Genomic DNA, 13,693 nt, shown 5'->3' with positions numbered 1-13,693 from the left:
ATGTACCTCGTTTACAACACAGTCAGCCTCAGCAAGCAATTGCACACTAGCCATTACTGAATGCTTTTTGTTTCTTTTATTTTTTGGAAATGAATGAAGAGACTAGTCCTGCTCCAGCACAGTGTTTGACTATGCTCATTTGCAACATCAGAAGGGATTAATGATGTCTATCAGCACATGCCAGTTCTGTTTTTGCAGAAATGCAGAACAATGGGGCAGGTTGCTACTATTCAAGGAGGAGGCAGGACTTGGTTCCTTGCATTTCTCTTTCCCCTCTGGTGGCCATAATTCTAGTTTGTTTAAGCTTGCAGTCAACTGTAAGTTTATAGGATCAGCACTTTGCACTGTAACAAACAAAAAACAAAACCTGTCAATGTATTTCAAGCACACCAAAAGTCTTCCCTAACGAGCGAACAGAGTTACTTTCAGTTCTACTTTTACACGAAGTACGTCATCGTTGGTTTTATCTGTAGTAATGTCAAGTGCCCATGAAAGGTCAGAATCAATATTCTTCCAATTTTGTACTTATGAAGTTAGGTAGGAAAAGATAATGTTGAGAAACACCTTAAAACAGAGCAACACTGTTCACTGATGGTAAAATCCTGCTGCTGCCCTAAAGAAAGAATCATTTGTTGGAAGCTTAAATAGAGCCATAAGAAGAAAGCAAGGAATGATCTTGCTGGAAAAAGCTGATGAGCTTTTTCCAAAAGCAGACATTCCAGTCAGAAAGCTTCCCAGTCACCACTTCTTCTTCTTCTTCTTCACTTTATTTTTTTATTTTCTTTAAACAGTTGGTTTCAAAGCACTAAGGATTCGTCTTCTGGCACTTAACATGACAATCCTTTAAATCTGTGTTATCATTTACAAACAAAAACATTTAACGCAGATTTCAACAAAAGCATAAGCGAATTTTGACAAAAATATATGTGAATTTCACCAAAAGTAGATGCTACATTTTCAGGTATCTATGTTATGCATAAGGTGAAAAGATAAAGGAAAATTGAAGGGGCTTAAGAAATGCACTACAGGAAATTCTGGAAATAGAAAGGTGGATAACATGGCTAAATTTCACCAAATCCTAACAACAAATCAACATTTAACTTATTGTAGTAATTTTCAGCTAAGTTATTTATATGAAAAGAAATGTGTGTGTATATTATACATCATTCATTTTATTGAGATCTTCTCTTAGTCTCTTGTCATTCATTATTTTCCAGTCTGTTCTGCAAGATGTTATACAGTTTCGCCAACAGAGGGCAGAGATGTTCTCACCTACCACTCCACTGCCTCCATCCATCACTGAGTATATTCCTTGGACTGCCGCTGTTGGTAAAAGTGGAGTGCGAGATGCTTTAAACAAACAGGTAAAAAATGATTTCCTCCAGAAATAATTTTTTTACATCCAGCTGAAATGTACCTTGCTTATGGATTAAAAATGCATTCCAGATAAGTGTATTCCAGACTGTGACTGACTGCAATCCATATCTTTGGATTTTGTTTTATTTTTGAATACAAAAGCCTAAATACCGGCCCCCATCTAAGTGCAGTTTTAGTTACCTGACATGACTTTACTTGTTGCCTTCTTATTTTGCATTAAGTACTCTTTTGTTTGGTATTTTAGTTACTGAAAAATTTCATGGTGATAAGTTTTTCACGCCGTTATTAGCAAATTTCACTCATGAATTTTTAGTCATAAATTCAAAATTAAAAGTTTATTTGGATTGTATACTTAAAAAAATTCTCACTTACTGGACTCATTGTGGTCAGGATTCATTTTCAAAATGCTGTTTTGCATGCAGTCCTGTTATTATTTTTCCGTTAGAAGTTAAATATGTCTCTAAAATACAGTATGAATCAAATATTTGTGTTATTGTGTTTTTGGATTTCAGCGAAAACTCACTCTTGAGTGTGGATCCTCCATTACAGGGGATATTGTATTAAAAAATCAACTGTTTGATCAGTTGGTCAATTTGATTGATATTATTCTTGATGGACACAAATGTCGTCTTGAAAGTATTCGTGGAACTGAAAAATTTGATGGCTTATTTCTGCAGTATGAACGTGAGCGGATGTCTCTGATTCAACCATTTTGTAAGTTCCAACAAAAAGCTATTTTCATAATCAGAACCTTTTTATCTGTTTGTAACAGAAAAACTCATAGACAAAAATTTCATTATCAGGATAAAATTTAGTTATAGGTATGGATAACAGTTACAATTAAGTAACATATATGTTGGTCATGGGTACACGTACAAAAGCACCCCATCTTTGGCATAAAAAAATGATGCTGATAAACCAGACCCATCACAAGATACTTGATGTTCTGTTCAGCTTCTTTAAAATTTGAAGTGCTTTTGGAATAATATGGATGCACAGGACATATAAATGCAATATTACCAGAAAAGAGGTTCATTTCAAGTGGAGAGTGCCAGCAGGTGTTCGTGTACTCCTCACTCCAGTTCACAGCCCTATACAACTCTGGCCATACACATAGAATGCCTAAAAGGAGCCATTTCCAAACTGTCACGTACAATTTGGCATTGACAGTCTCACCTTCAAGGATGAAATTTCAGTGAATCATTTTCTTGCTGTTAAAAAAGGTGGTCAGTATTACCTTGAACCAAGGCTTTTGGTGGCAACTTCTTTTGGGATATTAGGAAAGTAGGGAACACTATTGATGTGTTACTAGGACCTCTGGATTACTCTAGAAACATAAAGTAATATTTTCTGTAATTATGGTCTTCAGAAAATATGGATGCTGGTCACCTGGCAATCTTCAACAGTTTTCATTCATCTGTTTATCTATTCATCCATTCATTCAGTCATAGTCTGTCTTCCATAAATCTCAGGAAAGGGAATGAATCAAGTTATACACAAACTGAATAAAGTTATCACATTCACAACTATGGGAATTTATTCTAGATTACCCTTAAAAACAGCTACTCTGTAAAAAGCTTCTGTTCTTCTTGTAAGCTGCTCAGCTGCTGCTTGTATCTAGCACTTCATGGTAAGCATTTAAGCAACTTCTCATATAAAGATATCAGATGTGTGTATACTGGAAAAGTTAAAACATACAAAAAGAAAAGTACCACACCCCCCTCCCAAAAAAAACACACACACACACACACACACACACACACACACACACACACACACACACACTACTGTAGTCTGAAGCAACCGTAGCCAAACTCTTGTGTCTGTGGTGTGTGTGTATGTGTGTGTGTGTGTGTGTGTGTGTGTGTGTGTGTGTGTGGTTTTTTTAAGAACGCCCTACAGGCTGAAAGCTTTATTGGTGACAGTATTTTTTGCTGTACCTATCTGCAACTCAGCATCTTCGTTGTATGGTGAGTGGCAACTTCCATATTCGAGCCTGGATTTCCATTTGTTTAAAAGTTAAAACTTGTTTCATGTAAATATCAGTGTCGATAGGAATGTAAAACCCCAAGTCAAATTATTCTGGTGAGTTGATGGCCAATAGCAAGCTATCTTAGTTTAGTTTAGAGTTTTTGGGGATTTCCAGTTACCTGCCTGACATCTTCAGGCAACCTTTTAATGATCAGTAAATCACAAAGTAATGCCCCATTTTGCATTCTGTATGAAAATTGCCCTTCCTTCTCTAATCCAATGAGACCGATGACCACGCTGTCTGGTCTCCTTCCCCAAAACAAACCAACAAACCAACCAACCAACCAACCAACCAACCAACCTTGTTTGTCATCTGTGCACTGTGAAACAGATTTACCCCTTGCCCAAATTCTCAGTAATTGATGATGTAAACAGAATTCTTGCTAATCACTAATTCCTTTGATATCATTTCCACAGTCAGTCACTGATTTTGCGCTAACAGCTATGTGAGCTGTCCAGTGCTTTCCCGTTTGTTGACAGTTGACTCAAATATTACTCACAAACGAAAACTTTCTTCTCTTCCCAAACCAATGTAGCTCCTTATCACAGCTCCCATTCCTTACTTTTGCATCACATAAATGTTCCCCATTTCTTGTCATATGTAACAAATTTCGTTACGTGAACATTTTTGATCAAATTCTAAGTTGATTTCTGAATGAATCGTAAGTTGATTTTTGAATGCATGCATAGTGTACGTGATGTCTCTGTCATGGGAATCCCCACCGCATCTAGAAATAAACTTTCCTGCAGACAAAAGGGGACAGGTTTATACGAGCTGAGCGGATAAAGCCGAGAGGGTTAATGACAATCACTGTTTATGTGGTTGACTGAGTTTGCAAATGATCAGTGTTGCTATAATTACTAGCTAATTCTGTAGATTCAGACTACCAGAGTGGAAATAAATGGCTAACAGGAATAACAGGCAACAAAGATTACGTCTTGTCTTTGTGTATCCAAGAAAATGAAATTTTGACATAAAATTGTTGGCCAGACCGCTACATTACCAAGGGCCAGTTATACTGTCCCCAGATAGCAGCTGCTAAAATTCTATTCTGGGAGTAGCGCAGAAAACGCATTGTACAAACATGTAATAACGCCTCACTGGAGAATAAATGTAGGATAACTAAACCAGTGATTGTGGCGGGGTTAGTGAAGTTAACTAGAGAATAAATTTTTACACTGGCAGAAATAGTTACAGAATCAGTGATGACAAGATTGTTTGTTAGAACGAGGAAGGAGAAGAACGGGGACTCTCACAAGTTACAGGAGAATATGACAATTCCAAATTTATATAAAAATTTCATACTAATACTTTTCGATCTCATGCTTCAGAATCTAGAGTGTATGAATGAAGTGTGAATTTATTTCCCAACATAAAACTTTTTGCTTGTACTAGGCCTAATAGACATTTGATATTGGTACTTCATGAATTATATTCTGTCGTTTTATAAAAATGATCATTTGTGCCAAAACAGTCTCGTTTATTTGGTGTGTGTAACAACTGCTGCTATATTAGGTAGGCCTATTTCATTTTATCTAGCAGACAGTGACAAAATACACATTATCAGATCGAGAAACCACACCAGTCTTGGGTAGTATTTGTATTAACAGCTTTTCTAGTATTAGACAGCTACATTTCGATTTTTCACGTAGCAAAACGTTGACAAAGTATAAAACTGTGGCAAGATCAGAGAGAAAAAAGCTAGGACTTGAGGTTTGAAGAAATGTGTACTGCCTTGCTTGTCTCTTGTCTTTACTCATTTTTATGTATCCGATATTTAATTTTATGTCACACAAAACAGCAAGTTCTTAGCTAATAGGCAGTAAAGACTGCAGATTTTCTGCCGGTTACAAATCATCCCATCCGGTATTAATTGCGAATTTTTTTTAAAGAGGGACAGGATATCAAATCGGCCGACTGGGAGCAGGAGAGGCACCACAGGACATTTTAATCTCCACTGGCATGAATATAGTTAAATGGTACCCATTACAAAATATACTCTTTGAATTCCACAGAGCGAAATACAGAGACGTGCGATGGAAGAACGCTGTGTGAAGAGGCGTGGCACTGCACTTAGGCATGCTTAAGACCAAATAACATGTCCTATGTTCCCTCGAACATATATTTTTTATGTATCAGACTCTTCAGAAAGATGTGTGTTACAAAATGAAGATTTTTTGAAAAGTTGATTTTTTTAATTTTTAGTTTTTGGCATCCTACCTCAAACACTTGAGGGAGGCAGAGCGCCACTATCTAGTATTGCCCTGGTTCAGAAATTAAAAATGATTATTTCTGTGGCCAGGAGTGAATTAAAATACATTCACACAGTTACGGAAGGCTAAAATATGTTATTAGTTTCAGATTTTATTTTGTTTCAACCTATCTGACAGACAAGAGTTAATCACCTTGCAGAACAATGAAGTTATTTTTGTCGGTTTGTTAAAGAAATTTGACTTTTATTAATCTTTTCTGCTGAGGCAGCCAATTTATTTGAAACAAAGTATTTAATTCCACACTACTGGCTAGTTTCAACTGTTTGCTGCATTTCAAGTTCGCGTTTTCATGTTCTAGCACATATGGCATTATGCCATAATAAAGAACTAAACATGAGGTAATACGGTACTGGTGCTCCAAGAAAATTTACATCTGGATCTGGACATACGAATGTACACTTTAAGCTGAATTATGCATTTTAGTATGGTTCACAAACTTCCCTTGCTCTTGGAGTATTCTCTAATTTCTTGTTTCTTATATAACATAATGTAAAATCTTTTAAATGTTTTATACATATGAATGTACGGGCTTCCTGCATCATCGTAGCTGCGCAAGCGTGGCGACGCCTGTCATCTGACCCAAGTGCTGAAACGAATCTATTTCTAACAGGTTGCAGGAAAATATTCCGAATAGATGTTTGAAAAATTTTACTTTCAAGTAAAGTAAATTTCCTTTTACACAAGATGAACTCTGTGCGCGAATGTCTGATGAATTTCATAAATCGCAGTGTGTTTGACTGTCATTCGAAAGTCAGACCTTTTAGGACGACCATATCAAATATTTTCAAGCCCAGACCAGACATTTATGTTGTCGTCAAAAATTTTACTGGCACATTTCTGTGATGTATCTTAAAGTGTAACACGCGCAAAAAAGATAAACATTATGTATGAAAGCTGAGTTTCTCTTGCAGCTTAATAATAATCTTAGAGACTATGTATATTAATTTAAACCATTATCTTTTCCTAGTTGTGTGTTTGCGCTACTTAACAGTGATGTTGCTATTGGCTGACTACATCACGTGTCCTATGCTCTGAATATCCGCAGCCATCGGCTGGCGAGATTGCTTGACATGATCTACGACTGGCTTACAAAACTACATCACAATCTCGATTTCAATCCTTTGGAAAGTAGCATGCAGCGTTTGGTGGAATTCGAATTTACACTTTCCTAATACAAAAATGTACAGTGTACATGTTGCTGCACATCAGACATCTTTCCAAAATGTGTTTTTTCCCCTGAGTTTCATTTTCTAAAGTGCCAGGAAATTCTACGCCGGTGTATAAAACCACAACTATTGAAAGGATTGAGATGGTTCACAGTTCCGAGGAAAAGTATATGTTACTTAACACGGGAAAAGTATATTTTCGTCTGGGGGAAACTGTATTTTTAAATAGAAAAACTGGGAAAATTCTGGGAATTTTTTTTCTCCTCCATGTATACACCCTGTAAAATGCACCCAACCAAATGAGATACGTTACGTAATGCTATATAGACTGCCACAAGACATTATTACCTCAGGGTTTTTTTTTTGCCCCCTGTTACTTACAATATTAAATGCATCGTGAATGTTGCCATATAGCAACATCATCGAAAATATTAGTCAAGATATTGCTCCATGACGTGTTTTCTAAATTGAATCATTACTTTTTATTACAGTGATAATGGAAGAATATGAAAGGGCAGCCATTCTAGCAGAAAAATACTGTGATTTTCAAATGTTAATTGAAATTTGTGAATCAACAGAAAATCAAGAACGTCTGGAACAATATACGAAGAAATTTGCAGACCAGGTATGATAGTACATAATTTATAACTAATAAATGTATGATGATAACAACTAGCTGAACTAAATTTACAATTTTTTTGTTTAGAATTTCTCCCATTTCCTTTTTAATTGGTACATCCGTGAGAATAAACAAGGCAAATTGCTGGAATACTTCAAGGAGCGCAAGCTGTCTCCTGACCAGCAGCATTCATTGACAGAATTTTTGACGAAGTATCCTCATTTGTCATGGATAGCTAGTGTTTTTAGTAATGAATTCAGTGATGCCAGCCAAACATTACATCATCTTGCAAAGGAAGAAACTGAACTTCTGTGCAGAAAAAAGGTATTCATAAAGCAGTACATGTATTCAGTTGGTTTAATGAGAGATACAGCATTATCTGAAGTATTTAGTATGTTTATTTGATTTAAATATTTAAAATAGAACTGCTTTATTGGAGATCATTATTATATAATTTGCACATTTAGTTCCTCGCTATTTCATTTCTAAATTTTCCAGCGGTTTTAGAATACTTCAACTTTTCTCTCACAATAATTTTTTCACTACCAATAATTATCAACTGTACATCATTACATTCTTAAAAGTTAGAGGCTTTTACAAACTATGATAAAATTATGGTTTAGTTTTACATAGATATTTATGAAAAATAAATACAAACTTGGTTTCTTCAAAGTGCAAACAATTTCATGTAGCAGGAGCTGTTACGTAAGGACAGTGAGGAAATGTGCCTATATCACTTGACAGTTGTCAAAGTGAGTGACAACCAGTCTTTCTGTGGAATTTCGCAAGTTTAAGCTTTGAATCAATTAGCTTTTAGTTTTTAGATGATTGTCTCACTAGAGACACTACATTTTCAACAAAAATTTATGAATTAGAGATAACAAAAGAGCATTGGTGTTGACACGGTATCTTGCCAGATGTAAACAAAATTTCTGCTTTCTACAAATTTTGGAAATTGTATCCTCATTCAGACAGTCATTCCCACAATTTCAGTGTACATCTGACTGAAAATATATTTTTGAGATCTCAGCATTGTTGTGCATGAAGTATTTTGTAGTAAATGAATTATTCTGATTTACAGTTGTGAATTATACAAATTTTGATTGTTTGAAAAATCATTTCTCCTTAATAACAATTTGTCCATTTTATTTGGACTGTTGAGCTCCGTGGCCGTGGATAATGATATTTCACTGAAAAAATACGGCAACCAGCCACTTTTTAATGCGTTTTTTTATTTACGCCAATATGCATTTCGGGTTTGCACCCATCTTCAGCTGGCAAATTACATGGATCTTCAGTTATTACAGTAGTACAATCTCGACAGCAGTTTGGATGCTGCAGCAAGCCTGTGCAAAGCAACGACTCCAATCAGTTACTTCAATTTCGCGAGTTTAAAGTCACACACTATCAGCTGTTCATTTTACTTACTTTCTCCTCTCCTTGTTTTTTCCTGGCTTTTCTTCTTTTTTGCAATGACACAAACACTTTTTATCACGTATTTTGCACAGGCGCACTGCGTTATCCGCCATGTTGTCGACTGACAGTTTTTGTTTACATACAAATGGTTTATCTATGGACAGAGTTATATTTTTACGAAAGTTTTGAGGTTCTAAGATTAGCTATTGTTTTCTAAATATTGACTTGGCTGATAGAAGTAGTCTAACATAACACATTTATACAAAGCAGTAATTCATACATTTACAATATAACAAAGATATAATTAAGATATTAGAATTAAGATTTTTATTTTTTTTTACATGCATTTGCTGGGTTTATAACAGATTATGTTGTTTGTTGATTGTGCTTAGTAAGTGGATTGATAAGTAGAGTGTGGAAGTTTTTTAGAAATATTCGGTTTGGCAGCTCTGTTTGCTCGTTAAGTATGTCAGAAGGGGATGCATGTTTATGTGAATAAATTTCGATTTCTTCTAGGAGGTTCATTCTTTTTCCTTTGTTGGCTAAGTGGAGAACTTGTAGGTTATGGGATATGTCTGTTACTTGATGTTCTTCTTCTGCTACATGTTGGGCGAATGTGGACTTATTTAAGTTTTTTAAACGAAGAGCATCCATGTGGTCTCGAAACCGTATGCTGAAGTTTCTCCCTGTTTGGCCTATGTATGTTTTTGGACATGAGTTGCAGTTAAGTTTGTATATTCCTGATTGATTGTACGGTTTGGTATTATTTTTAATGTTATGGATAGCTTTGTCCTTTATTTTGTTATTTGTATAGTAGCTGATTTTGATATCTGTTCCTCGGAACAAGTTTGCTATTTTATATGACAGCTTTCCTACAAATGGCAAGCTTACATATTTTTCTTTTGGCTGTGTTGTGGTATTCTTTAATGTAGTTTTGTTATTGTGTTTGTTTATGTGGGGATTTATCTTAGAGTTTAGTTCATCTATTAATTTTGGATTGTAACCATTATTGTAAGCAATTGCTTTGATGGTGTTTAGTTCTTCTATTTGGTCAGCTGGTTGTAGTGGTATTTTGTGCATTCTGTTTAGCATTGTTCTGTATGAAGCCGTCTTATGTTGATCCGGGTGGCAGGATGACTTATTAATTGTGTTATCTGTGTATGTTGGTTTCCTGTATACTTGAAATTTGTGTTTGTTGTTGGAGCTACTTATGCAGAGATCTAGAAAATTTAAACCTACTTCTGTTTGGTGTTCTACAGTGAAGATGATGTTCTGATGCATTTTATTCATTTCTTTTGCAAGGTTATCAATTTCTTCTGCTGTGCCATCAAATAAGACTATTATATCATCAACATACCTTCTGTAATAAATTATCTTAGGTTGACCCATAAAGTTAACTGTCCCATACGTCCAATTGTTAATTCTCGGAGCAGCCCAACTTATAAAATCAGCAAGAAACTGAATGAGGTCCTTAGCAACACATTCAAATTTGAAGAGACATACTCAGTAAAGAACAGTTATGAACTTATTAATTGTCTAAAGGAAATTCAGATTCCTGATACTGCTAGGTTTGCATCACTTGACATAACAAACTTCTACACAAACATACCCGTCAAAGAAACAATAGAAATAATTAAAAACAATTTACTTAAACATAAAAATTTGGCATTACCAGAAATATATGAATTCATTGATCTATTAACACTAGTACTATCACACAACTATTTTTCTTTTAATAACAAAATGTACCAGCAGAAAGAGGGCCTGGCTATGGGTAGCTGCCTTGCCAGTTTGCTAGCAGATATTTTCATCAATAACTTAGAATGTAAATTTTTTAAAGAAAACCCCCAGATGGTAAAGATCCCCTTCTGACATACTTAACGACCAAACAGAGCTGCCAAACCGAATATTTCTAAAAAACTTCCACACTCTACTTATCAAACCACTTACTAAGCACAATCAACAAACAACATAATCTGTTATAAACCCAGCAAATGCATGTAAAAAAAATAAAAATCTTAATTCTAATATCTTAATTATATCTTTGTTATATTGTAAATGTATGAATTACTGCTTTGTATAAATGTGTTATGTTAGACTACTTCTATCAGCCAAGTCAATATTTAGAAAACAATAGCTAATCTTAGAACCTCAAAACTTTCGTAAAAATATAACTCTGTCCATAGATAAACCATTTGTATGTAAACAAAAACTGTCAGTCGACAACATGGCGGATAACGCAGTGCGCCTGTGCAAAATACGTGATAAAAAGTGTTTGTGTCATTGCAAAAAAGAAGAAAAGCCAGGAAAAAACAAGGAGAGGAGAAAGTAAGTAAAATGAACAGCTGATAGTGTGTGACTTTAAACTCGCGAAATTGAAGTAACTGATTGGAGTCGTTGCTTTGCACAGGCTTGCTGCAGCATCCAAACTGCTGTCGAGATTGTACTACTGTAATAACTGAAGATCCATGTAATTATCCTCCTTGCAGACAGAGATTCCATCAGTGTCATGATAAATGGCAGTGATTATCAGATAGAAAATGTGCCAAATGTTGATTCCTCCACAAAAAAGCCCTGCCATAGTGATCCCATCCTAGAAGTCCAGTATAATGTCCAAACCCTACTCGAATCCTAAGGCATATCGCAGAATTGTTCTCCTGAATCCAGTCAGATTTCCCGCACCATATCCTAACACATCCCTTATTCTCTCGTCATCCGTAGAACCAGCTGCAAAGCCCCCACCCCCAACCCCAAAATCAGCCAGAATTGTCCTGTTCTGGAACAACTGAGCTGCATCTACTGGCAGGGATTCAACTACCTACAATGACCCAGGTGCAAACTGCACCACAGAAGAAAAAGAGAAAAACAAATGTATATCTAGTATTCTATACATAGACAATGTATCACAGAAGATTGCAAATATTTTCAAAAATCACAAAGTAAAAAATGGGTTTTCTACATCTAATACACTACAACAAAAACTAATACATAATATAATGTATAATCATGATCCATATTCAGACTCTGGAATATACTAGGTAACATTCCAGGAATGCTCCATGTTCTACCTAGGACAAACAGGCCAAAATTTCAACACCAGGTACAGAGAGAACAGTAAAGCCTACACACACAACAAACACACTACTTCAGCGATAGCAACACACATACATAATGCAGGACACCCACTTGGAAAAATAGAGAAAAATGTCAAAGTACTCCATCGACTAATTAAAGGACATAAACTGAATGTGCTAGAAGAACTAGAGATGTATTCACATTACAGAAAATATGAAGGTAAAATATTAAACGAAAAACTTGAAAGTGAATCAGTGAATTTCTTCAGATGTTTTGATAGTATACGTAAATAAAAATAGTAAGACATAGAAATAAACAGAATTGTAAAATAGATGTAAGTAATTTATGAGGCAAATTGTTAAGATAAATGACCTCTGTTCAAAACCATATCATAATCAGTGGAAGACCTACAATGTTATCTCTGTGGGCTACCTGTAAGAAGATCTTTGTAACTATTATGTTTATATAAGACATTTTTGATGTGTAAAGTGTACAACAAGTTGTGTGTGATGTTTTGTATGTGTGAGAAATTGACATATTCTTCTAAATTTCCCCACTAACTTCACCAAAAGAATCGATACCCAACCAAAAAATCGCGCATTTCTTATATATTGCAGTAAAAGTTGACGAACTGAAGCAGGCACGCGCGCGCGCCCACACACACACACACACACACACACACACACACACACACACACACACACACACATATTAACAACATCAATAAAAATGGCTTAATACACACAAAAAACGCACTTGTAAATGGGAATCATTTCCCGAAATGTTTAGTGCAAAAAGCACAATAAATAAAAATCGTGGGTTGTAGCAGAACATTTATTTATAAACAAATCTATTGTTTTCACAGTCGCAGGCTTTCAAAAACCATCTATAATGGATCAAGAACCAGACATTTGTCCCAGCCAAATCCAGCAAGTTGTAAAATGTGTGATCAGTCCAATTTCTTGATGGTGCTTTGACAGGGTATTTGCAAGCTATTTGGTGTACCATATTCATTCCATATGTAGAGCCATTAGAAAATGTAACTATATCTGGCTTCTTTTTCAAACCATCTCCAGTTTTAACGTAAGGATGCATAGTGCTGAGAATTGGGACATTCTTGTTGCTCTTTCCCTGGTAAACTGTAAGTGTCGTATTTCGTGGTACTGACTGGGATTTCCTTGTCAGATCAAACTATGGTGCCCACTAGACTTGGAGCATTTGCTTTCAAGGTTTCAGAGAGAGCAAAGGAGGTGAAAAAATTGTCACATGTGACATGTCTTCCTTTATTGAGGTAAGGTTGCATCAGTTTCTTCTCAACAAAATCACCAAGGCACTCATAAATCGGCCTAGTGCCATCCTTTCTTAGATAAGACAAAGTATTCACACTATATTTGGAGTCTGTATCTGTTGCTGTCCAGTACTTTTGAACGCATTTGTCTGGCTTTCAGGCCATGAACAGTGTGCATCCGCAACGGCACTTTAAAGGAATAAGCTGTTCATCAATTGTTATATGAACTCGTACAAGGTTTCTTTTCTTTCAGTCATTCTGATCTTGTGGATGTAATGTCAAATCTGAAATAATGCATGATCTCTCTAAATCAGTTATGACCATTTGTTGACTTCACAAAAGCTCTTCACTCCTATAGCACTACGGACATACGGCTTCCAGTTCAAAGTTCATAGTCCAATCATCTGTACCCAATACTTGACATGCTTCAGTCTCAGTACATTTTAC

The 13,693-nt window shown here is 35.6% G+C and overlaps 1 protein-coding gene across 2 annotated transcripts in view; it reads left to right on the top strand.

Moving 5' to 3' along the window:
• LOC126348812 (nuclear pore complex protein Nup133) overlaps nucleotides 1-13,693 on the top strand; it is a 119,223-nt gene that overhangs the window by 79,900 nt on the left and 25,630 nt on the right. For both annotated transcript variants that reach the window (XM_050002386.1, XM_050002387.1), the window contains exons 15-18: nucleotides 1,218-1,364; nucleotides 1,890-2,091; nucleotides 7,340-7,473; nucleotides 7,555-7,791. In XM_050002386.1, coding sequence (XP_049858343.1) covers nucleotides 1,218-1,364; nucleotides 1,890-2,091; nucleotides 7,340-7,473; nucleotides 7,555-7,791 — 720 coding nt within the window. The remainder of the gene's footprint in view (nucleotides 1-1,217; nucleotides 1,365-1,889; nucleotides 2,092-7,339; nucleotides 7,474-7,554; nucleotides 7,792-13,693) is intronic.

Source organism: Schistocerca gregaria, chromosome 1 (genome assembly GCF_023897955.1).
Source record: "Schistocerca gregaria isolate iqSchGreg1 chromosome 1, iqSchGreg1.2, whole genome shotgun sequence".
NCBI classification, from domain to species: Eukaryota; Metazoa; Arthropoda; class Insecta; order Orthoptera; family Acrididae; genus Schistocerca; species Schistocerca gregaria.
This window is presented reverse-complemented; position numbering and strand designations above follow the sequence as displayed.